We start from the raw sequence: 26,280 nt of genomic DNA, 5'->3' as shown, positions 1-26,280 counted from the left end.
CACTGGATTCAGTGTCCCTGTCTGTGTCTGTGTCGACCGACTAAAGTAAACGGCGTTTTAAAACCCTTGACGGTGTTTTTGAGACGTCTGGACCGTACTAATTGTTTGTCGGCCGTCTCATGTCGTCAACCGACCTTGCAGCGTGTTGACATTATCACGTAATTTCCTAAATAAGCCATCCATTCCGGTGTCGACTCCCTAGAGAGTGACATCACCATTACAGGCAATTGCTCCGCCTCCTCACCAACATCGTCCTCCTACCTGTCGACACACACGTACCGACACACAGCACACACACAGGGAATGCTCTGATAGAGGACAGGACCCACTAGCCCTTTGGAGAGACAGAGGGAGAGTTTGCCAGCACACACCAAAAACGCTATAATTATATAGGGACAACCTTATATAAGTGTTTTCCCTTATAGCATCTTAATATATATATAAGCATATCGCCAAATTAGTGCCCCCCCTCTCTGTTTTAACCCTGTTTCTGTAGTGCAGTGCAGGGGGGAGCCTGGGAGCCTTCCCTCCAGCCTTTCTGTGAGGGAAAATGGCGCTGTGTGCTGAGGAGATAGGCCCCGCCCCTTTTTCGGCGGCCTCGTCTCCCGCTCTTAACGGATTCTGGCAGGGGTTAAATATCTCCATATAGCCTCCGGAGGCTATATGTGAGGTATTTTTAGCCAAAATAGGTATTCATTTGCCTCCCAGGGCGCCCCCCTCCCAGCGCCCTGCACCCTCAGTGACTGCCGTGTGAAGTGTGCTGAGAGGAAAATGGCGCACAGCTGCAGTGCTGTGCGCTACCTTTAGAAGACTGAGGAGTCTTCTGCCGCCGATTCTGGACCTCTTCTTACTTCAGCATCTGCAAGGGGGCCGGCGGCAAGGCTCCGGTGACCATCCAGGCTGTACCTGTGATCGTCCCTCTGGAGCTGATGTCCAGTAGCCAAGAAACCAATCCATCCTGCACGCAGGTGAGTTCACTTCTTCTCCCCTAAGTCCCTCGTTGCAGTGATCCTGTTGCCAGCAGGACTCACTGTAAAATAAAAAACCTAAGCTAAACTTTCCTAAGCAGCTCTTTAGGAGAGCCACCTAGATTGCACCCTTCTCGGCCGGGCACAAAAATCTAACTGGCTTGGAGGAGGGTCATAGGGGGAGGAGCCAGTGCACACCACCTGATCCTAAAGCTTTACTTTTTGTGCCCTGTCTCCTGCGGAGCCGCTATTCCCCATGGTCCTTTCAGGAACCCCAGCATCCACTAGGACGATAGAGAAATAGCAAATAACATTTTGAAGCACGTTTATTTTTACTTCAACAGCTGCTTTATCTAACCTCACAGCACAAATTGCAAGATGAGCAGTATATTTTATGGCAAGACGGAACCACGTTATTGATGGAAGACACTACATGGACCAGAAGCTGGAAAGTAATTATTTCTGTAACTCGTGCAACTGCTGACCTCCCAAATTAGTTCACTCTTTAACATATATAATAACAGTAGCGGGTGCATAATTCCTTCTAGTACAAGTCTTCCGAACAATTAAGCAATACTAAACCTCAGCGATCGACTGTCATAACATTTGACCATAGATGTAAAGATTACAGCATTTAAGGAGAGATAGATCACGCTTTTTAGAGTGATTAACTGGAGTAGTTGCCCAAAGAAACCAATCAGCTAGATAGAGGAGTTGGAAATGAATTGGCTGCTTTTGGCAACTTCTTCACTTTCTTTCTCCAAGGCTTGATATAGCTCCTCCACAAGATTTTACTACAGTTGTAAGGAATGCACATATTTTATCACCTATATTACACACCTAAATACGGCCAAACACGTGGCTGGATGGTTGTACAGTCTGTCGAGGACACCAGGGCTCAGTTCTTGGAGAAACTCATGCAGATTCTTACACTTCAGGTGTACCCGCTGCAGCTTCATCCTGAGCATGCACATGGACACAATTCAGTTAAAATAAAACTCAAAAACACTCCTGTAAGATGAGGACACCTCATACAACATTTAACATACTTAACAGAAAGCCATTCAATATCAATTTCATGCAACACATTTAATACATTTTCAATATTTGTATTTCTCCTTGTACTTTTAGTTTAGCGTTCATAAAGTAAACTCAATATGGTACATACTAATAAATGTGCTCTGTAGTTATATTCTCCACTCTTTTTTTAACCACGAGCAATATACTTATCACCCGTTATGAATGATAAATGGTGCTTCAGCCAATCAGCTCCCATCAGGAGTTAGAAAAATGACAGAAGCTGATTGGCTGGAGCACCATTTATCATTCGTAACGAGTGATTACAAGAATATCACTGGTTGTTAAATCTGCCCCTTTGTTCTAGACCAGTGGATCTCAGACTTGTGCCGTTATTTATCAATGACTGATAAATTTCACTGTGAGTGATACACCATCCAATCACCTCCTGTCATTTTTCAAACACAGCCTGTGACTTGGAAGTTAGGAGCTGATTGGCTGGTGTAATTTATCACTCACAGTGAAATTTATCACTCTTTGATAAATAAGGGCATTGGTCATCAGAAACCCACATAGGTCTCGCTGTCCAGGCCACCTAGCTGGGCACAGATGTATCACCAGGATGTAGTTGGGATCCTGGCAGTCAGAATGCCAACACGGGAATCCTGACACCTGTTAGAACACCAACGCCGGCATCCTAACAGCTAGGATCCCCAAACGTAAGTATCCCGGTGTACGTTAGGCTGAGGGGGGGGGGGGGGGGGGGGATTAGGGTGCGGGAAGGGAGGGTTAGGATGCGGGGATGGAGGGAGGGAGAGGATTAGGATTAGCTGCCTACTGTAATATTGTTAGGATTTCACTCAGTATGCCAGTGTCGGTATAATGACCACCAGCATCCCGACCCCAACCCGAATCACCAGCTGTTACATTTCAAAAATCCACAGGTGACCTGTTAAATGTGAACTGTGTGGGGTCCTGTGGACCAAGTCTTTGAACCACTCTCCTGGACTAAGATCAGTGATTCCAAGAGATCCTGCTACTTCAGAGTACTGTACACCAAGCAGCCAGCAACGTGTGATACAGCTGACTCCCAGGATACACAATGCAGCTGTCTTTCGGTCTCTGTAACGCTGTACAAAGCTACAAGGTAAGGCGCAAGCCGCGGACAGAAATGCAAATACCCTGCCAGTGACACCCGAGGGCGTGCTGCTTATGGTCCCACCATGTACGGACCGAGCAGCTACGGTCACGTACACACTCCGTACAGGCTGCACACTAAACAGGAAGTAGCGAAAACCCATCAACTGCAGACGGCCCCACCCACTTCCCGATTGTCAGCCAATCACAGGGCTGTCTAGCACCCACCAATTGCAGAATAGCTACCCCTATCTTATACGACGTCACCGCCAAGTATCGGGTGCCTCAGCACTGCAGTAGCTGCCTGTCCCAGTAAGGAAGCTGCAGGTGATTACATGACAGTATCAATCAGGCAGACATTGCCTCTACAGTAACTGTGAAAGTTGAAACTAGTCACTTTTTCGTGAGAGTCCCGGGTGGGTCTCTAGGTCGACCACTATTGGTCGACTGTAAGTAGGTCAACATGTTTTCTAGGTCGACAAGGACTCTAGGTCTGCATGTTCTAGGTCGACGTGACAAAAGGTCGACATGAGTTTTGTTTATTTTAAATCATTTTTTTTTACTTTTTCATACTTTACAATCCACTTGGACTACAATTGGGAATGAGCCATGTGAGAGGACACGGTGCACTAATTGGGGTTCCCGGTCACTACGGAGAAAACTACACCAAAAAAAGTGAAAAATACTCATGTCGACCTGTCATGTCGACCTAGAGTCCCTGTCGACCTAGAAACCGTGTGAACCTACTTACTGTCGACCTAAGTCTGGTCGATCCTACATACCCCCCCCCCCAGGTGTTAGAGCTGGTAACTGAACCCAGTAACAAGTGGCTAATAAATAAGATGTGTAAGTGAACCTTAAGAAAAAAGTATTACTTATTAACCCAATACAAAAAGAGCATGGTGGCGCAATGAGTAGCGTCGCTACCTCATAGCATTGAGGTCTTGGGTTCAGTTCACACCAATATAAGTGAAGTTTGTATGTCCTCCCTGTTTTCTGTGGTTGTCCTCAATATGTGTGGAGTTTGTATGTCCTCCCTGTTTTCTGTGGTTGTCCTCTGGGTGCTACAGTGTTCTCCTCCTATCCCAAAAATATACTGGTAAGTTAATGGAATTCTGACAAAAATAACACTAGTGTCCATGTGATAGGGAATATAGGGCCCCATTTAACAACAAGTCTTAGTACCAGCGCCAAATTATGTTTAGTATCACAGTGGTAATGAATATGCTAGTGATATTTAGCATTAGATACATCTCTGGTGAGGTCCACCGACACCCCCCTCATCAGTGGTGTTGGTGCCAGTGATTGGCTATGGCTGCTGTGTTTTGCGCAATGGCCAGTCTATGTATTTCCATGGCTCTTTCATTCAGTGGGTGCCCGACAGTGCCAGGAAGGCTTCGCTGAAGCTGGAAAGGCTGTACTGGCTTTCCCTTGCTGCCAATGCGGGCCCTATCGCTTTCACCATCTATTAATGGCATAAATGGTGCTGGGTCAAAAGCATTAAGCTAATTAAATACTGAATGGAAGACAGAATCCCTTTAGCAAGGGCTGAATGAGTTATGTCTTGTTAAATTGAGCCCATAAACTCCACTGGGGTAATGACTGATGTGAATGACTGAAAAATTCTCTGTACAGAGATACGGAATATGTGTGCGCTACATAAAAACATTAATAAATGGGGCGTGGCCTGGGGCTGGAGCAGAGTGGAGGCACAGCCAGAGAGCTCCTGCACAAAAACAGGATTTAAACCTTTATTTTGCCCCACACTGTTTAGATTATCCTCCCTAGAGCAAACCCCTGAGACAGGGAGACCCCCCCCGCTGAGGTGATCTAGAGCTGCGGAGTCGGGGAGCCGGTATACTGGCTCCCGCGGATTGCGGCCTAGTCACTTCATAGAAGCCGGGGCCTCGAGTTGGAGAACCGCGCCGGCTGCAGTTCGGGACACGGACCTCTACAACAGCGGCTGCTGAACACCACAGGCGGGATTCTTTGTGACCGGACCCCATCCCCAAGCGGCTGACGACGGAGGCGCTGCGGAGGAGAGAGGAAGAACTGACGGGACGGAGGGACGGTGCGCAGGCGGCTCGGAGCTCCGGACGCGGCGGCCATCTTGAAACCCGGGACCCTCGGCCAGAAGCACGGAGCGGGTGACCTGGCGGCACGCACGGCGGGAGAGGTGAGAGGTGCCCCCGGTCAGACCCCCCTCCCTGAGTCCACAATAATAATTGGCGGCTGGGACCCTGAACGGAGCGCAGAGGGGAGACACACACACGTACTGCAGCATAACACTGGTGGCCGTGCCCTGGGGAATACTCCTAATCTGGAGGCTATTTAGACTGCCTGAGCTGGGCTGCCCCTCTGGAAAGCTGAGACCCGCTCCTACCCTGAGGAGGGGAAGGGGGACCTGGGATCTTTGTTACCTATCTTGGACAGAAAATAATAGAGGTGGGCCCGCAGCAGTGGGCCAGTTGCAGCTGGGCATTTGGAGGAGGCTCCACGGGGGGTGAGACCTGGAGGCTGAAGTGGAAGGAAGCTCACACAGAGAGCTCCGCAATAAAAGAGCTTAAAAACCCTAATATTTCCTCCTCTGACCAGCAAAACCTCTCTAAACCTAAACCCCCCTGCCTGTGGGAACATACAGCTACAGTGGAATAGAGCCGCGGAATCGGGGAGCCGGTATACTGGCTCCCGCGGATTGCGGCCTACCCACCACCATAAAGCCGGGAACTAAATTCTGGAGGCAGACACGGAGAACCGGGCCGAGTACCAGGCCGGAAGACACCCTCGGAGCGCACCTGCTAGCCGTCACTAGAGACCGCTCCTCGACCCACCACAACACCCGGAGTCACGAAGCACGGGAGAGGAGAGAGGCAGCTGGAGCGTGGACGCCGGGAACCCTGAGCACCGAAGGCGGCGGCCATCTTGGGTCCTACGGAGCGGAACACGATGATTCGGACGTGCAGCCCGGCGACTCCGCACAGCAGCAGTGAAGATGAGCCGCTCCCCTGAAGCACCCCTCCCGCTGCTGACACCTACCCAACTCCCTAGCAGACGGACACCGCCGGAGGCCTGGGGCGAGACGCGCGAACGCACGCAGCGGCACTGCACACCCTACCCAGCTGTGAAGCCTTACTACCCCTCCGAAATTGTAAAGTGGTAACAAACCCCTAAAAGTTCCACTTATCTCTGCCTCCCCACTAATAACTGAAGGTGGAAGGTGAACCCCGCCAACACAAATACAGGGTGCCCGCTACTGGAAACCTACCGCTGAGCGATACCGCACACGCGCACACAGGCGAGCACTATACCTGTCACTCACCTTCCTAACATCAAAAGGCAGGTCTCACACCTATTAACCCCCAGACAGGGGCGATACCTGCTAACAGATCACTCTCATCTGGTCTACCCACGCTGAGCCAAATTATAACTCATCCACCTACTCCCCACCACTTCCTCCACCAAAACGCACACAAACAAGTGTGCAACAAATGACGGCGGCCATTTTGGGTCTTAAAGAAAGAGTGGACCCGACTGCCTGAGGGATCCCTGGCATCCTACAGCAACGTGCTGATAGTACCTGCTAGCCCCTTGGATCCCACACTATCCCTCTACCTCAACCCGACCTAATACAACACGACCGAACGCAACAAAAATATATCCCGCCGCCACGGAAGCAATAGCTCCCTACTTCACAAGTCGTGAACCTAAAACGTCAGAAATCTTTTACCACGTTGAAAGATACATCCCTCACCATGGAAAAATACGTGGCCAAAACTCTACGCGCGAATAAAAATTCTCAAAATAAAAACAAAACAACAACCAAAGAAAGGGAACCTAGCTTTATCCATCAAGGATCTCCCTGCTCACCAAACAGACATACCGCTGACGACACAATATCCACCGACGTCCAGGCTAGCCCATCCTCACTACAGAGGGCCAAAGAAATATCGGACATCATATCTCCTCTACTGGACGCAAAACTGGCACCTCTAATGGAAGCTATCACGTCAGCAGCGGCGCAACTAACCCAACACACCCAACGCCTGGCTGAAGCCGAAGACCGAATATCTACCTTGGAAGACGATTATCAAACAATCCAATCCCAACAACAAACACATGATAACACCCTAGTGGCCATGACCGATAAGATCGAAGATTTAGAAAATCGAAATCGTCGGAATAACCTACGCATGATTGGCCTCCCAGAAACCATCAGACAAACAGATCTAATGGACTTGGTAACGCAATGGCTACCCACAGCTCTTAATTTACCCTCATCCCCCACCTCTTATCTGGTGGAACGAGTCCATCGCATCGGTCCTGACAAACAATCCTCACAATCCTCTTCATCACGTCCCAGGCCAGTCATATTCAGGCTACTAAACTATCTCGACAAAGTCAAGATCATGGAAGCCTACCGCAAATGCTCTGATCTACGGTACAAAGAATCCAAACTTCTTTTGTTTCAGGACTTTTCTTTTCAAGTCTCAACACAACAACGGGAGTTCTCCCCAATCTGCAAGGAACTCTATGCCAAAAACATCAAATTTGCCCTTTTGTACCCGGCAAAACTGAGAATCTTCCATGACGGCAAACCTTATTTCTTCGATAATACAGATTCAGCTCGAAATTTTCTCAAATCCCTATCATCACCACACTCTAATCCTCGAATGGATGATGCGGACTAACTATCTTGGTCCCGGGTATCTCCCTCCGTGGTTACATCTTTTTCCCTTGCCCAATGGATAACACATGGTTAATAGTTGTTATATGGTTCCTATTTTCTTCCCCACCCCCCCTCCCCCCTGCTAACCAACCTAAAGCTTCTGTTACAGATGGACGGTTATTACTTCTGTCCTCCTTGGTTCGAAAATTTAAAAAATGTTATGACTGGTGGCCTATATTATATCGGCTACTATTTTCTTTTTGCATTGCATTGTTTAATGATCACATATATACCCCAACTCTGTTAGTTTGCCCGACACATCATTCTAGTCCTCCCCAAGCAAGCTGGGACGGGGGAAAGGACTGTCGCTTATGGCTTCTCCTTTTAAGTTCCACTAGAATGGGAATTGGATAATGACAACCCCTAGGGACACTGTGGCCTCTAAAGATGGCTCAAAAACGTCCCTCAAGTTAGTCTCATGGAACGTAGAGGGCCTAAATACACCAATCAAAAGGAAAAAGGTATTAACACACCTCAAAAAATTTCATCCTGACATAGTGTTCCTACAGGAAACACACTGGCGTCCCAATGATCCCAATACACTTAGAGACACCTGGGTTGGAGATTTCAGAAGCGCTTCCTATGTTACTAAAACAAGGGGAGTACTTCTTCTATTCCGAAGATCACTGAACTACAAGATCAAAAATGATTGGGTAGACCCTGAAGTCAGGTTTTTATTCCTAAAGATAGAGGTTGAGGGTGAACTTTTCACCCTAGCATGTATTTACGCCCCCACGGGACCGAACGCTTCCTTCTTCTCAGACATCTATGTTAAATTACAGGATTGGACGGAGGGAGTTTTGATCATAGGGGGAGACCTTAATACCATATTAGACCCATTATTAGATGTATCCGGTGGCCCCAGACAGCTGAATTACAGTAGATCCGCACCACCATCCCTGTCACTGCTACAAGACTCTTTGCAACTGCTAGATCCATGGAGATTCCTCCACCCTGACTCTAGAGAATACACCTTCTTCTCACACCCTCATAAAATATTCTCCAGATTGGACTACTGGTTAGTACCGACCTCCGCAATACATAGAATCTTGGACTCCACCATAGCCAACATACTCATATCAGACCATGCCCCTATCACCCTAACAATTAAACTAACCACACCCCGACAATACTCATATACCTGGCGGTTCCCTGAATATCTTGCGCACTCGGAAGACTTTAAACTCTTCTTGACACAAGCATACTTTAATTATACACAGGATAACGCAGCACATGTTAACGACACAAACCTTTTCTGGCAGGCTTCCAAACCCGTCCTTAGAGGACAGATCATTTCCTATGTTGCCACCAGGAAAAGACAACTCAGGGAGAAGATGGCAGAGGCGTCCCTTCAGGTAGCCTCGACCTATTCCCAATTACTAGCCGACCCATCTGAAACCAACAGGAAACTATATAAAGACACCAAATCTATTTATGACACTCTCTGTGCCGAACAGGCCAAATTATTCCTATCCTTCCAATCTAATAAATACTTTCGCTGGGGTAATCGCCCAGGGAAACTATTAGCAAACATGGTGAAATCTCATGCAACACCTAAGTACATCTCCTCAATTAGAAACATAGACGGACCCCCCTCAACAACACAAGACCAGATTAGTGACACCTTCTTAACTTTCTTTGAGAAATTATACACCGCACCACATGACAACCCCACGGCAGGAATAGATTTCTTGACACAGGCAAATCTCCCCACACTCTCTGAAAGCGATAGAGACCTACTTACCAGCCCCGTAACTGCAGCAGAATTGGAACTAACCATCAAATCTCTCCCAAATGGGAAATCCCCAGGACCCGACGGTATGTCGGCATCTTATTACAAATTACTTCTCCCTCACCTAAGCGAACACCTCAGGCGGTTATATAATGCGCTTTTGGAGGGACATCCCGCCCCAACAGATTTCAACACTGCCCGAATCATAGTCCTCCCCAAACCCAATAAGGACCACACGTTAGTATCATCCTACCGCCCAATCTCACTGTTGAACCAAGACTTTAAAATATTTACAAAGATCCTTGCCACCCGCCTCCAAACAGTCCTACCAAAATTACTACATCCTGCCCAGACGGGTTTCATGCGTAATAGACACTCAGTACACAATATTCGCTCATTACTAGCAGCTATGTATAAAACCCACGATTCACTGGAGTTAGACAATATGGTACTGAGCTGTGATGCAGATAAAGCCTTTGACCGAGTGTCCTGGGCCCACATAGATAGATTACTTAGACTTCAAAACTTTGGCACTGCTTTTGTCAAGGTGTTTCACATCATCTATCAAACACCACAAGCCTTTCTGACGGTGAATGGCCACAATTCAAGACCATTTTCCTTACATCGCGGCACCAGACAGGGTTGCCCCCTATCCCCTCTACTATTTAACTTAGCCTTAGATCCCCTCCTTCGCCATTTCTGCAGAGAAAATAGATGGCGCGGCATAAAACTAGCCAATCACGAAATCAAATTCTCAGCATTTGCTGATGACATTCTACTTTACTTTAGCAATCCCCGACAAGCCATGCCATACCTACTTGACATCCTGGACTCATTTGAACTAGTTTCTGGCTTCAAAATTAATCCATCCAAAACGGAAGCATTAGCCTTCTTTCCTTCCATAAAAACAGGCTGGGGAGAAACTTTCCCATTCCACTGGGCCACAAACAATTGCATTACCTACCTAGGGATTAAATTCCCTGACCACCCCTCCAAACTATACTCGCTTAATCTCCCCCCACTATTGGCCAAGACATATACAGATTTCGCCAGATGGTCTCACCTTCCCCTTACATACACAGGCAGGAGCCATTTGTACAAAATGATAAGTTTTCCCCGCCTACTTTATGTACTACAGATGCTCCCACTGATCCCACCCAAACACGTACTAGCTCAACTAGACAAAGCACTGTCCAAATTTATTTGGGCGGATAAACACCCTAGATTCTCGTTATTCAAACTACGCCAACCTCGCTCCCTCGGAGGCCTTAATTTACCATGCCTTTATTCCTACGCCTTGGCAGCTAACTACAGAATCGCTTTGGACTGGATTGGCGGATGCGATATATACGCTAACACACAGTTGGAGCAGTCTTTTGTCCCGTCCCGGCCCTGGTATCTTTACTACACACTACACCCACCTCCATACCACACTGCGTATCAGATAACATACTCATCTCCTCCACCTGCGCTGCATGGAGACAGACCCGTGCTCGACTGAAAATATCATGATACACATCATTATTTTTACCTCTTTGGAACAACCCTGACTTCAAGCCTCACACCACCTCCCCTATATTTCAGACTTGGTACAATGGTGGGCTAAAATACATTCATCATTTCTTACATACCGAAACTCTAACCTTACTTACACAATCTCAACTCATAGCACGCTTTCCATCCTTACCAATACCAATTTTTCCATTCCTTCAAGCATGTAGTTACGTACAAAAGGTTACATCTTCATTAATTGCACAGGATAACTCCCACACCTTGGACAACACATTACGACGCACCCAAAATGGTAGCTTTCCCACAGCGCTCATATATACATATTCCCGCACTCTATTAGATGTAGAAACCGGCTCAACAGGCCTCCTAAAGTGGAAGCTAGAATTCCCAGACCTCACAATGAAACTAATTCTGGAAGCTAACGCATACTTGGACAAAACACTAGGCTCAGTCACATACTCAGAAATGCACCAAAAATTTTTACATAGAGCATATATCACTCCCAAGCTGCGGCACCTTATTGGTGCAGCCCCATCATCTCACTGCTTCAAATGCACTGCTCCAGAAGCAGATCTGGTACACTGCCTATGGTCGTGTCCTAAGGTACACACACTCTGGCAGACACTCCAGTCATATATTACAAGAGAATTACAGATACAATTTACCATCACTAAGACGTGGGCATTCTGGGGCATATTCCCAAAACAACACCCCCCCGGGCTAACCAAAGGACAACGCATTCTCTTAATTAAATTGGCAGCAGCCACAAAAAAAACAATCCTATCACAATGGATATCCACCGACCCAACCCCCATCGCATTACTGCATCCTAGGATCTCTCATCTATTCCACCTAGACTGGACCAATACCGCCATACAGAAAGACAAATTGACCGAGAAATTTTTCCACATTTGGCTACCCTATATCCAGACCCTCCCCCAGGTTACAAAGGAAGCTTTGCGGAAATGCTTCAAAGACACAAAATGGTATTTGCAGGAGACATTGGACTCTGCACCTCCCCCCTTTTGAACCCCCGACTCTATATCACACATGTATATCACCTAACTCCCCCACACTCCAAAGGTTACTACACACCCTCTACAGTTACCATACTATTGTTACCTGGGGCTTACACGGAGTATAATTGTATTTCTTGATACTATTGTTCATAATGTAATGTAATGTATTGTTCATATAATGCACACTGTTAAACCTGTTTTACTGGCAATTCACTGGTCAATAAAAACACTTTGAAAAAAAAAAAAAAACATTAATAAATATCACATATGGGGGCAATTTAATTAAAAGCGAAATTCACAAAGTGCTGTAGGAATGGTGTGAAACACTGATAACAGGTGCATCGCAAGCAAAATGATTTAATATTTATTAAGTTTCTTACATAGCGCAGCAAATTCCGTTGCGCTTTACAATTGAATTTGCTCCTTTTGCCTTGCACCCACATATTAGTACGGAGTGGTTTTGCTCTGCTGTAATTAACACTGATGTGCGCAGCTGACATATAAGGCAGATAACTGAATTGTCCTGTCAATCAGGGACGTGCAGTCAGGGGAGGCAGGGGAGGCAGTGCCTCCCCTGTGATTAATTAGTAAAATAATACAAAGAAGATACTTATGACATATTCTGTGTCATAAGTATCTTCTTGATGTAATGGAATTTGTTTTTTTTGTGTTTAATGACTTTGGGAGGCACTGATAGCAGTGCCTCCCATACATAATAGGAACGGGGACAGAGCGGGGGGCGGAGCCTAGCACAGGGCTGTAAAAGCCCATTGAAAACCTTCGAGAAAGCGGCACTGAAAAAAGTGCCTCGCTGACAGGGACACCACCCCCATGTCAGCGAGGCACCTGTGATTGGACAGTGGATCCAGCACTGGATCTGCTGTCCAATCACCCACAGGCGGCGCGAGGCGGACGTTGGGACGGGAGCAGCGGTGGCTCTGCCAGTGAGTGCAGTTCTCCCCTGTCCGTCTCCGCCGGCTCCATCCCCCCTCCCGCTCACAGGCACCAGGCGGCTCTCCCCTGTCCGTCTCCGGCGGCTCCGTCCTCCCCACCCGCAGACAGGCACCAGGCAGCTCTCCCCTGTCCGTCTCCGGCGGCTCCATCCTCCCCACCTGCAGACAGGCACCAGGCGGCTCTCCCCTGTCATCCACACGCTGCAGCAGGTATCTCTCTGTGTCTCCTGGCAAACGTTGCCAATATGCTCTACAGTCTACACAGGTTTGACATGCTGCAGAAAACTGATGATGCCACATATTTTTTTGTATACGGGGTGGGTACCTGGTCTCTTTCATGTTCAGGCAGAAACAATGGATTCCCCAGGCAGCCATTGTTTCAGTAACTTGAAGCATTAGTTTATTGAATGAACTATGAAATACACTACATTACACTACACAACAGTACACAATAATACTACACTACATTACACTACACTACAGTACACTATACTCCATTACATTACACTGCAGTACACTGCATTACACTACAGAACACTACAGTACACCCTAAGGGGACGATGTCTGCCGTAATGTGTAAAAAGGGGGGCGCTGTCTGCTGTAATGTGTAAAAAGGAGACGCGGTCTGCTGTAATGTGTAGAAAAGGGGACGCTGTCTGCCGTAATGTGTAATAAGGGGGACGCTGTCTGCCGTAATGTGTAATAAGGGGACGCTGTCTGCCGTAAAGTGTAAAAAGGGAACGCTGTCTGCCGTTATGTTTAAAAAGGGGACGCTGTCTGCCGTTATGTTTAAAAAAGGGGACGCTGTCTGCCATAATATGAAAAAAGGGATCTCTACCTGCCGTAATGTGTAATAGGAGGCTGTACCTGCCGTAATGTGTAAAAGGGAGCACTGGCTTAATTTGTGTAAGTGGTGCTACTGTGCTGCGTAATTTGACTAATGGAAGCCCTGGACAACAAAATTGCATTCATATCCTCCTCCCACTCCCTTCCCAGTCCCAAACACTAATTTATTTATTTTTTTCTATAAAAATGTACAATATATCACAAGTATGATGAGCAGGCAGGCAGCGGGCATTGGCGGCATCGGACTGAGATGCAAAGTAGTGGCGGAGGGCTGGGTCAGTTGATGGTGGGCGAGTTTGTAAGCCATTGGCGGTGGCAGAAGGCATCGGCGCAGGGGTAGTAGCGGGCATTGGCTCAGCGGCGGTAGGGGTCATCGGCAGGATTCGGCGGACATTATGGCCGTAGTGCCTCACCAGCCACTGACCTCACCGCACGCCACTGCTTCCCAGGGCTCACTGACACTGACTACTCCCCGAGCTGAAACCTGCGGCACAGTGGCGTAAGTTCGTCCCAGTTGCCCGGAGGCTAGATAAATGTTGGTGCCCTCCTATTTCCTATATTAAGATAAATATGTGTGTGTGTGTGTGTGTGTGTGTGTGTGTGTGTGTGTTCTGAAGAAAATGTATATACTGTATTTATACTACTGTATTTATACATTTAATTGTATTTTATATCACAGATTTCTTAGCAGTCATACCCAGGATTAGAACCCATGACCTGTTACACTGACAGCAGACACTTTACTGATGGAGCTATTTGCTCCTGTACAGATAGCATGAGAATTCTAACTATATGAAGTTACGTGTAATTGTCAGAGAAGTATCTTCATATAGTTAGAATTCTCATATTTCCTATACAGGAGCAAACAGCTTCATCAGTAAGGGGTCTGCTTCCAGTGTAATAGGTTGTGGTTTCTAATCCTGCGTGTGACACTTGTAAAATGTGTATATTCAGTATAATAAAGAGGGTGTGATTTGTAAGGTGCAGGGACCAGTGAGGAAGTCGGCCACTGAAAAGATAGCGGCAGCTACTGTATCAATTAACTTAATTCAATGGTGTCACAGAATGGGAGGAGAGGTGCCCCCCTTCAGAGCAGGAGCCCGGCGGCAGATGACTCCGTTGCCTCCCAGAGCTCTGCCTCTGCTGCGGCAGCCAATGGTGTCTGTCCCCTGCTCTCTATACCTGGACGGCTGCTGGTGGTGTTTTCATGGCTGGCTGCATGATGAGGATGTTTTATTGTTTATGGGGGCGTGGCCATGGGTCCGTGATTAGGCCACGCCCCCGACCATGTCTAGGCCCCCATGCCTGTCTATTCTCTGCCTGCCTACTCCTGCGGTGTCCTTTGGGCCTGGGCTCTCTACCTCATTCCACACACCTCCTACCTTGATGCCACAGTCAGCAGCAGCCGAACCTAACCCCCCCCCCCCCCCCCCCCCCCTCTTCCTTGATGCTGCTGCTGGAAATCGCCTGTGGCCAGTGACAGCCGACCTCCCCGTGATCCCCCCCCCCCCCCTGATACATTGCAGCCACAGGCAGCTTCCTGTCCATCCGTGTGTCTCCACCCCCACCCAGGCACGAACTTTCCATGGGGCTTACCCGGCTTAGGCAGCTCCTGGCCGGCCAGGTGATAAGTCGTGTTCCTCCTTCATCCCCGACTCCTGACAGCCACAGCCCGCAGCTAAGCTATACAGCCTGCAGTATGTATTCTATCTCCCACCTACCACTCCTGTAGCCAGTCCCCACCCCCATAGTCAGCCTGCAGCCATCTTCTGTAGCCAGTGTAGCCCCCTGTAGCCAGCCTCCATACCCCCTCCCCGTAGTGTGCTCCCCTGTAGCCAGCCTCCATACCCGCTCCCTATAGTGTGCTCCCCTGTAGCCAGCCTCCATACCCGCTCCCTATAGTGTGCTCCCCTGTAGCCAGCCTCCAGCCCCCTCCCCGTAGTGTGCTCCCCTGTAGCCAGCCTCCATACCCGCTCCCCGTAGTGTTCTCCCCTGTAGCCAGCCTCCATACCTCCTCCCCAAAGTGTGCTCCCCTGTAGCCAGCTTCCATACCCGCTCCCCGTAGTGTGCTCCCCTGTAGCCAGCCTCCAGCCCCCTCCCCGTAGTGTGCTCCCCTGTAGCCAGCCTCCATACCCGCTCCCCGTAGTGTTCTCCCCTGTAGCCAGCCTCCAGCCCCCTCCCCGTAGTGTGCTCCCCTGTAGCCAGCCTCCATACCCGCTCCCCGTAGTGTGCTCCCCTGTAGCCAGCCTCCAGCCCCCTCCCCGTAGTGTGCTCCCCTGTAGCCAGCTTTCATACCCGCTCCCCGTAGGGTTCTCCCCTGTAGCCCGCCTCCATACCTCCTCCCCAAAGTGTGCTCTCCTGTAGCCAGCCTCCATACCCGCTCCCCGTAGTGTGCTCTCCTGTAGCCAGCCTCCAGCCCCCTCCCCGCAGTGTGTCCCGCCCCCCTTGTAGCCAGCCTCCATACCCGCACCCCGTAGTGTGCTCCCCTGTAGCCAGCTTCCATACCCCCTCCCCAAAGTGTGCTCCCCTGTAGCCAGCCTCCAGCCCCCTCCCCATAGTGTGCTCCCCTGTAGTTAGCCTCCAGCCCCCTCCCCAAAGTGTGCTCCCCTGTAGTTAGCCTCCATACCCCCCCTCCACCAGGGGGTCTTTAAATGCATTATTAAACCTGTGTTTTTTAAAAGATAATGGGGGTCATTCTGACCCGTTCGCACGCTGCGGTTCTTCGAAGAAGATTGACAGGAGGAAGGCGTTCCGGTGCGTCAACTCATCATTTTCCGGGCGTGGAGATCCGAACGCAGGCATGTCCAGGCGTTTGGAGGGTGGATATCTGTCGTCAAATCCAGGACCTTCATCGCTGGATCCGTCGCACAGGGTAAGTAACTGCAGGGCTACTTTTGTTTTACACAAAACTTTTTTAGCATAGCAGGGCTGCACAAGTGATCGCAGCCCTGCTATGCTAAAATACACTCCCCCATAGGTGGCGAATAGTTGATTGCACGAGCAGGAAAATGTTGCTACGTGCGATCAACTCAGAATGACCCCCAATGTGCGCTATTGCATATTTGTCTTGGTGTACCCTTTTATGAGCTATTTGAGGTCTTCCAAATATATGAAATGGAGACACCATTTATTGCAGGTCCTACTGAAAAAGAAGTTAAATACGATCTATTTGAGCCTGTTTGTATTCTTGTGAAAAAACTGAAAAACGGTACTTCATAAAATATTTTGTTCACCTATTGGTGTGTAATAGTGGAATTGCTTATTATTGGAGCGCTTGAAATCTATGTATCTTTTTTTTTTAACACGATTTGTTAATGTTGGTTCGGTGGGATATGCACTAAGAGACACTGATTTTTAGGTGCACCTTTAAATTGTGTGCAAATTCTCTTAAAAACCTTCCACTATATATTTTCTATTCCCCCATTTCTAACTGCATTAACTAGTTCAGATTTTTATTTACAGTACATACTGGCTTATTGCTATATTTAGTGGTCTCCCCCTATTCCTCCTCCTTCTCTCGCTCATCTCTCCAGTCACCACCTATTCCACCTCTCTGCCGTCTCCCTCTATTCCTCTCTCTCTCACTCCCATCTCCCTCTATTCCTTCTCCCTCTTCCTTCTCCCCCTATTCCTTCTCTCTCCCTTCTTCCCCTATTCCTCTCTCGCTGTCTGACGTCTCCCCCATTCCTCCTCTCTACCTCTGCTTTGTCTCCCCCCCATTCCTCCTCTCTCTCTGCCGTCTCCCCCTATTCCTTTTCTCTCTGCCATCTCCCCCTATTCCTTCTCTCTCTCCCGTCTCCCTCTATTCATTCTCTCTCTTCCTTCTCCCCCTATTCCTTCTCTCTCTCCCGTCTCCCTCTATTCATTCTCTCTCTTCCTTCTCCCCCTATTCCTCGCTCTCTGCCTGCCATCTCCCTCATTCCAACTCTCTCCCTTTGCGTTGTCTCCCCCTATTCCTCTCTCCCTGTCCCCTGTCTGCCGTCTCCCACCTATTCCTCCCATCTCCCCATATTCATCCTCTCTCTTTCCCATAAATTTATAATAGTTGACAATATATTAGCCTCCAGCTCATCACAAAATTGATTAGCAGGGAGGCTGCGAGCATTGGCAGGGGCGGCGGCAGTAGCGGGCATTGACTCTGCAGCGGTAGGAGTCATCGGCGATACTCGAAGCACATTATGGCTGCAGTGCCTCACCAGCCACTGACCTCATCGCACGCCACTGCTGTCAATATATTCTACAATATAATCCAGAGCTGTTTAATAATATACTATAAAAAACTGGGCTGGGGAGAATCAGAGGTACAGTACATGCAGTGGCGTAACTAGAAATTTTTCTCCCCCAAGCCAAAAAATCCTTCGGCGCGCCCCCCCCCCCCTCCCCATACACCCCGTAATTGGCACTAGCAAAGGTAGAAAAATGCGCGCGCCGCAGGCGCGCGCTGGCAAAAAGGGGTGTGGCTTTGTCGAAATGGGCGTGGCTTTGCGTGGAGGGCGTGGCATTGCAGGAAAAGACTACCTTATACCCCAGTTTTGCAACCTGCACGCCCAGACGTTGGCCACCACAGGAAAGAAAAATAATCCTGATTCATGCCCCTTACATTATTTGTCATTTTTCCTCCTTATAGTAATGCCCAGTATACATTATTCCACATACTGCAATGGCCCTTAGACATTATTCCACACACAATCAGTGATCGCGCTGAGCCAAAAAAAAAGTGGGTCCCAGGGACCCTTCACTTTTAAAAATTGGGGTCCTACCGGTCTTTTTCTGGGTCCCATCGGAATGAAGGTTCTTATTAATTTGAATCTTGTTTGGACACTACAAAAGTGTTGCAAGATGGGGGGGATAGGGCAATGCTGCTGGGCTGTGTAGCATGCAGGACACCCTGCACCAGAGCTGTAACTAGACATTTTGGTGCCCTTAGGCAGAAAGTGAATTGGTGTTAGACCACTTAGACCATAAAGAACAGGTAGTGCGCGCCGTAGGCGCGTCGCAAAATTTTAGGGGCGTGGCTTCATAGGGAAGGGGCGTGACCACATAATAGTGTCAATTCACATTACACCACACAGTAGTGGCGCTTATACACATTGCACCAGGTAGAACCTCCTATGCACACTGATCCAGGTAGATCACGTCATACACTTTGCTCCAGGTACAGCACGTCATACACTTTGCACCAGGTACAGCACGTCATACACTTTGCACCAGGTACAGCACGTCATACACTTTGCACCAGGTACAGCACGTCATACACTTTGCACCAGGTAGAGCACGTTATCATACACATTGCATCAGGTAGAGCATGTTATCATACACATTGCCGCTAGGTAGAGCAAGTTATCATACACATTGCCGCTAGGTAGAGCAAGTTATCATACACATTGCGTCAGGTAGAACACGTTATTATACACAATGCGCCTGGTAGAGCACGTTATTATACACAATGCGCCTGGTAGAACACGTTATTATACACAATGCGCCTGGTAGAGCACGTCATAATACACATTGCACTAGGTAGAACACGTTATTATACACAATGCGCCTGGTAGAGCACGTTATTATACACATTGCACTAGGTAGAGCACGTTATCATACACATTGCGCCTGGTAGAGCACGTTATTATACACATTGCACCAGGTAGAGCACGTTATCATACACATTGCGCCAGGTAGAACACGTTATCATACACATTGCGCCAGGTAGAACACGTTATCATACACATTGCGCCAGGTAGAACACGTTATCATACACATTGCGCCAGGTAGAGCACGTTATCATACACATTGCGCCAGGTAGAGCACGTTATCATACACATTGCGCCAGGTAGAACACGTTATCATACACATTGCGCCAGGTAGAGCACGTTATCATACACATTGCGCCAGGTAGAGCACGTTATCATACACATTGCGCCAGGTAGAACACGTTATTATACACATTGCGCCAGGTAGAACACGTTATTATACACAATGCGCCTGGTAGAGCACGTTATTATACACAATGCGCCTGGTAGAGCACTGAGGCACATTGCAGTAACCACTCACTTATCACCTCCAGTTGCACGAAGGGGCCGTTTGACACAAGTGGCTCCGCCCCCAGCAGCAACTCACTGACACTCACCATTTTTTCTGACAGCACAGTGCAGTGAGTGCACTGGCACAAGTAGCCAGCCTGCGCCTGTAGTAGCCGCAGCCTGGAGGAGCTCTATGAGAAATCGCAAGCAGAGGCTGTTCTCTGGCAAGAAGGAGCTCGTCCAATCGCTTCCCCTGACGGGCTGGCCACTGCTAAATATACCGATAATCAGTTCCAACTGTGTCAAAGTAGTGGAGCCCCAGGTGCAATGGGAAAGTCAGTGTCACTGCACAGTTGTACTGATTACTGGTATATTTAGCAGTGGCCAGCCCGTCAGGGGAAGCGATCGGAGGAGCTCCTTCTTGCCAGCCTCTGCTTGCGATTTCACAGATAGCTCCTTCATGCTGCGGCGCCGGCTGGCTACTTGTGCCAGTGCACTCACTGCACTGTGCTGTCAGAAAAATGGTGTCAGTGAGGCCCTGACACTCTGAGCGGCCTCACATTGCACACACGGAGCTTGCAGCCCCCGGACATCCCGCATCTGCACCAGCTACTCCAGGTGAAGCGGGGCGATGCAGCACTGTCTACTGCTTACCTACAGCGGGAGCTGTGCAGCCCGGCCGGCTCCTGCTGGAAGGTAGTTGTCGGGTCTCGGTAGGGCGTTGAGCGGGTCCCGGGTAGGGGGGTGGCGGCGGGCAGATCCGGAGCTGTAGTCCCAGTCGCAGAGGAGGGTGCTGGCGGCAGAGCGGCAGTGGAGCCGGATGAGCAGGGCCAGTCTGTCAGCCCTGCAGCACAGATTCATGTGCTGACGGGGAGCAGGATTCAAAGCGGAAGATGCTGCAGGCTGTGATTGGATGGAGACTACAGGAGGTGATTGGCCGAGGAAACAGCCAGTCACCTCCTGCATTCCGCTGACAGGCTTAACACATGCAAACACATATTCAGATGAGCGCGTCCTGTGGGACCCGCTCATCTTCTAAATGTGAGTCCCGGGCGGCTGTTTCTGGGTAAAATACGCGCCATAGCGCGTTTTTGCGATCACTGACAATAATGCACATGACACAATATGCACACACCGTAATGCCCCCTACACATTATGCCACACACCGTAATGCTCCCGACACATTATGCCACACACCGTAATGCCCCCGACACATTATGCCACACACCGTAATGCCTGTGACACATTATGACAGGAATCGCAATGCCCGTTATACATTATGCTACACACTGCAATGCCCCTGATACATTATAGCACATACAATGTCTGTGACACAGTATGACACACACCACAATGATCCTGAGACATTATACCACATACCACAATGCCCGTGACATAGTATACAACACACCGTAATGCTAGATACATTTTCTCTATCGTCCTAAGTGGATGCTGGGGTTCCTGAAAGGACCATGGGGAATAGCGGCTCCGCAGGAGACAGGGCACAAAAAAGTAAAGCTTTACTAGGTCAGGTGGTGTGCACTGGCTCCTCCCCCCATGACCCTCCTCCAGACTCCAGTTAGATTTTGTGCCCGAACGAGAAGGGTGCAATCTAGGTGGCTCTCCTAAAGAGCTGCTTAGAGAAAGTTTAGTTTAGGTTTTTTTCTTTACAGTGAGTCCTGCTGGCAACAGGATCACTGCAACGTGGGACTTAGGGGGAAAGTAGTAAACTCACCTGCATGCAGAGTGGATTTGCTGCTTGGCTACTGGACACCATTAGCTCCAGAGGGATCGAACACAGGCCCAGCCGTGGAGTCCGGTCCCGGAGCCGCGCCGCCGACCCCCTTGCAGATGCTGAAGCGTGAAGAGGTCCGGAAACCGGCGGCTGAAGACTCCTCAGTCTTCATAAGGTAGCGCACAGCACTGCAGCTGTGCGCCATTTTCCTCTCAGCACACTTCACTGGGCAGTCACTGAGGGTGCAGAGCGCTGGGGGGGGGCGCTCTGAGAGGCAAATATAAACCTTATACAAGGCTAAAAATACCTCACATATAGCCCATAGGGGCTATATGGAGATATTTAACCCCTGCCTGACTGGAAAAATAGCGGGAGAAGAACCCGCCGAAAAAGGGGCGGGGCCTATCTCCTCAGCACACGGCGCCATTTTCTGTCACAGCTCCGCTGGTCAGAACGGCTCCCAGGTCTCTCCCCTGCACTGCACTACAGAAACAGGGTAAAACAGAGAGGGGGGGCACATTAATGGCTATATATATATATATATTAAAGCAGCTATAAGGGAGCACTTAATATAAGGATATCCCTTGTATATATAGCGCTTTGTGGTGTGTGCTGGCAGACTCTCCCTCTGTCTCCCCAAAAGGGCTAGTGGGTCCTGTCTTCATTAGAGCATTCCCTGTGAGTTTGCGGTGTGTGTCGGTACGTGGTGTCGACATGTATGAGGACGATATTGGTGTGGAGGCGGAGCAATTGCCAAATATGCAGATGTCACCCCCCAGGGGGTCGACACCAGAATGGATGCCTTTATTTGTGGAATTACGTGATGGTTTATCTTCCCTTAAACAGTCAGTTGAGGACATGAGGCGGCCGGACAATCAATTAATGCCTGTCCAGGCGCCTCAAACACCGTCAGGGGCTGTAAAACGCCCTTTGCCTCAGTCGGTCGACACAGACCCAGACACGGGCACTGATTCCAGTGACGACGGTAGAAATTCAAACGTATTTTCCAGTAGGGCCACACGTTATATGATTTTGGCAATGAAGGAGACGTTACATTTAGCTGATACTACAGATACCGTAAAACAGGGTATTATGTATGGTGTGAAAAAACTACAAACAGTTTTTCCTGAATCAGAAGAATTAAATGACGTGTGTGATGAAGCGTGGGTTGCTCCTGATAAAAAGTTGATAATTTCAAAAAAGTTATTGGCATTATACCCTTTCCCGCCAGAGGTTAGGGCGCGCTGGGAAACACCCCCTAAGGTGGACAAGGCGCTCACACGCTTATCCAAACAAGTGGCGTTACCCTCTCCTGAGACGGCCGCACTTAAGGATCCATCAGATAGAAAGATGGAAGTTATTCAAAAGAATATATACACACATGCAGGTGTTATACTACGACCAGCTATAGCAACTGCCTGGATGTGCAGTGCTGGAGTAGTTTGGTCAGAATCCCTGATTGAAAATATTGATACCCTAGATAGGGACAATGTTTTACTGTCGTTAGAACAAATAAAGGATGCATTTATCTATATGCGTGATGCACAGAGGGATATTTGCACACTGGCATCTCGGGTGAGTGCTATGTCCATTTCAGCCAGAAGAGCCTTATGGACACGACAGTGGACAGGCGATGCGGATTCAAAACGTCACATGGAGGTTTTGCCGTATAAAGGGGAGGAGTTATTTGGAGTTGGTCTATCAGACTTGGTGGCCACGGCTACTGCCGGGAAATCCACTTTTTTACCTCAAGTCACTCCCCAACAGAGAAAGGCACCGACCTTTCAACCGCAGCCTTTTCGCTCCTACAAAAATAAGAGAGCAAAGGGCTTGTCGTACCTGCCACGAGGCAGAGGAAGAGGGAAGAGACACCAACAGGCAGCTCCTTCCCAGGAACAGAAGCCCTCCCCGGCTCCTGCAAAAACCTCAGCATGACGCTGGGGCCTCTCAAGCGGACTCGGGGACAGTGGGGGGCCGTCTCAAAAATTACAGCGCGCAGTGGGCTCACTCGCAGGTAGACCCCTGGATCCTGCAGATAATATCTCAGGGGTACAGGTTGGAATTAGAGACGGATCCTCCTCATCGTTTCCTGAAGTCTGCCTTACCAACCGTCTCTTCCGAAAGGGAGAGGGTGTTGGAAGCCATTCACAAGCTGTACGCTCAGCAGGTGATAGTCAAAGTACCCCTATTACAACAAGGAAAGGGGTATTATTCCACTCTATTTGTGGTACCGAAGCCGGATGGCTCGGTAAGGCCTATTCTAAATCTGAAGTCCTTGAACCTCTACATAAAAAAGTTCAAGTTCAAGATGGAGTCACTCAGAGCAGTGATAGCGAACCTGGAAGAAGGGGACTTTATGGTATCCTTGGACATCAAGGATGCGTATCTACACGTTCCGATTTACCCCGCACACCAGGGGTACCTCAGGTTCATTGTTCAAAACTGTCACTATCAGTTTCAGACGCTGCCGTTCGGATTGTCCACGGCGCCTCGGGTCTTTACCAAGGTAATGGCCGAGATGATGATTCTTCTTCGAAGAAAAGGCGTATTAGTTATCCCATACTTGGACGATCTCCTAATAAGGGCAAGGTCCAGAGAACAGCTGGAGACAGCTTTAGCACTATCTCAAGAGGTGCTAAGACAACACGGGTGGATTCTGAATATTCCAAAATCCCATTTAATCCCGACAACTCGTCTGCTGTTCCTAGGAATGATTCTGGACACGGTTCAGAAAAAGGTTTTCCTTCCAGAGGAAAAAGCCAAGGAGTTATCCGATCTGGTCAGGAACCTCCTAAAACCAGGAAAAGTGTCAGTACATCAATGCACAAGAGTCCTGGGAAAAATGGTGGCTTCTTACGAAGCAATTCCATTCGGCAGATTCCATGCAAGAATATTCCAAAGGGATCTGTTGGACAAATGGTCAGGGTCGCATCTGCAGATGCACCTGCGAATAACCCTGTCACCAAAGACAAGGGTGTCACTTCTGTGGTGGTTGCAGAAGGCTCACCTATTAGAAGGCCGCAGATTCGGCATTCAGGATTGGATCCTGGTGACCACGGACGCCAGCCTGAGAGGCTGGGGAGCAGTCACACAAGGAAGAAACTTCCAGGGAGTATGGACGAGTCTGGAAAAGTCTCTTCACATAAACATTCTGGAACTAAGAGCAATCTACAATGCTCTAAGCCAGGCGGAACTTCTCCTGCAAGGAAAGCCGGTGTTGATTCAGTCGGACAACATCACGGCGGTCGCCCATGTAAACAGGCAGGGCGGCACAAGAAGCAGGAGTGCAATGGCAGAAGCTGCCAAGATTCTTCGCTGGGCGGAGAATCACGTGATAGCACTGTCAGCAGTGTTCATCCCGGGCGTGGACAACTGGGAAGCAGACTTCCTCAGCAGACACGATCTTCATCCGGGAGAGTGGGGTCTACATCCAGAAGTCTTCAACATGTTAATAGACCGTTGGGAAAGACAAATTGTAGACATGATGGCGTCTCGCCTCAACAAGAAACTGGACAAATATTGCGCCAGGTCAAGAGATCCACAGGCAATAGCTGTGGACGCACTGGTAACTCCTTGGGTGTACCAGTCAGTGTATGTGTTTCCTCCTCTGCCGCTCATACCAAAGGTATTGAAGATCATACGGCAAAGAAGAGTAAGAACAATACTAGTGGTTCCGGATTGGCCGAGAAGGACTTGGTATCCGGAACTTCAAGAGATGCTCACGGACGAACCGTGGCCTCTACCTCTGAGAAGGGACCTGCTACAGCAGGGTCCCTGTCTTTTTCAAGACTTACCGCGGCTGCGTTTGACGGCATGGCGGTTGAACGCCAGATCCTAAAAGGGAAAGGCATTCCAGAAGAAGTCATTCCTACCTTGATTAAGGCACGGAAGGAAGTCACCGTGAAACATTATCACCGCATTTGGCGAAAATATGTAGCGTGGTGCGAGGATCGGAGGGTTCCGACGGAGGAATTCCAACTGGGTCGTTTCCTACATTTCCTGCAATCAGGATTATTTATGGGTCTCAAATTGGGATCCATTAAGGTTCAAATTTCGGCCCTGTCAATATTCTTCCAAAAAGAATTGGCCTCTGTCCCTGAGGTCCAGACTTTTGTCAAGGGAGTACTGCATATACAGCCTCCTGTGGTGCCTCCGGTGGCACCGTGGGATCTAAATGTAGTTTTAGATTTCCTCAAATCCCATTGGTTTGAACCATTGAAAAAGGTGGATTTGAAATATCTCACATTGAAAGTGACTATGTTACTAGCCCTGGCCTCTGCCAGGAGAGTATCTGAATTGGCGGCTTTATCTTATAAAAGTCCTTATCTAATCTTCCATTCGGATAGGGCAGAACTGCGGACTCGTCCGCATTTTCTCCCTAAAGTGGTATCAGCATTTCATCTGAACCAACCTATTGTGGTGCCTGCGGCCACTAGCGACTTGGAGGACTCCAAGTTGTTGGACGTTGTCAGAGCCTTAAAAATATACATTGCAAGGACGGCTGGAGTCAGAAAATCTGACTCGCTGTTTATATTGTATGCACCCAACAAGTTGGGCGCACCTGCTTCTAAGCAGTCGATTGCTCGTTGGATTTGTAACACAATTCAACTTGCACATT

The 26,280-nt window shown here is 48.9% G+C and overlaps 1 protein-coding gene across 4 annotated transcripts in view; it reads right to left on the bottom strand.

The window, feature by feature from the left end:
• GTF2H4 (general transcription factor IIH subunit 4) overlaps positions 1-26,280 on the bottom strand; it is a 194,799-nt gene that overhangs the window by 83,043 nt on the left and 85,476 nt on the right. For 2 of the 4 annotated variants that reach the window (XM_063952239.1, XM_063952237.1), the window contains exon 2: positions 1,809-1,928. In XM_063952239.1, coding sequence (XP_063808309.1) covers positions 1,809-1,927 — 119 coding nt within the window. In that variant the 5' untranslated portion in view covers position 1,928. Of the gene's footprint in view, positions 1-1,808; positions 1,929-2,934; positions 3,102-3,166; positions 3,300-26,280 lie in introns of those variants that run through there. The other 2 variants (XM_063952236.1, XM_063952238.1) reach the window with 2 other exon arrangements.

This window comes from Pseudophryne corroboree, chromosome 2 (assembly GCF_028390025.1).
Source record: "Pseudophryne corroboree isolate aPseCor3 chromosome 2, aPseCor3.hap2, whole genome shotgun sequence".
In the NCBI taxonomy this organism is placed as follows: Eukaryota; Metazoa; Chordata; class Amphibia; order Anura; family Myobatrachidae; genus Pseudophryne; species Pseudophryne corroboree.
Note: the sequence above shows the minus strand (reverse complement) of the source record. Positions and strands in the feature narration are given on the sequence as shown.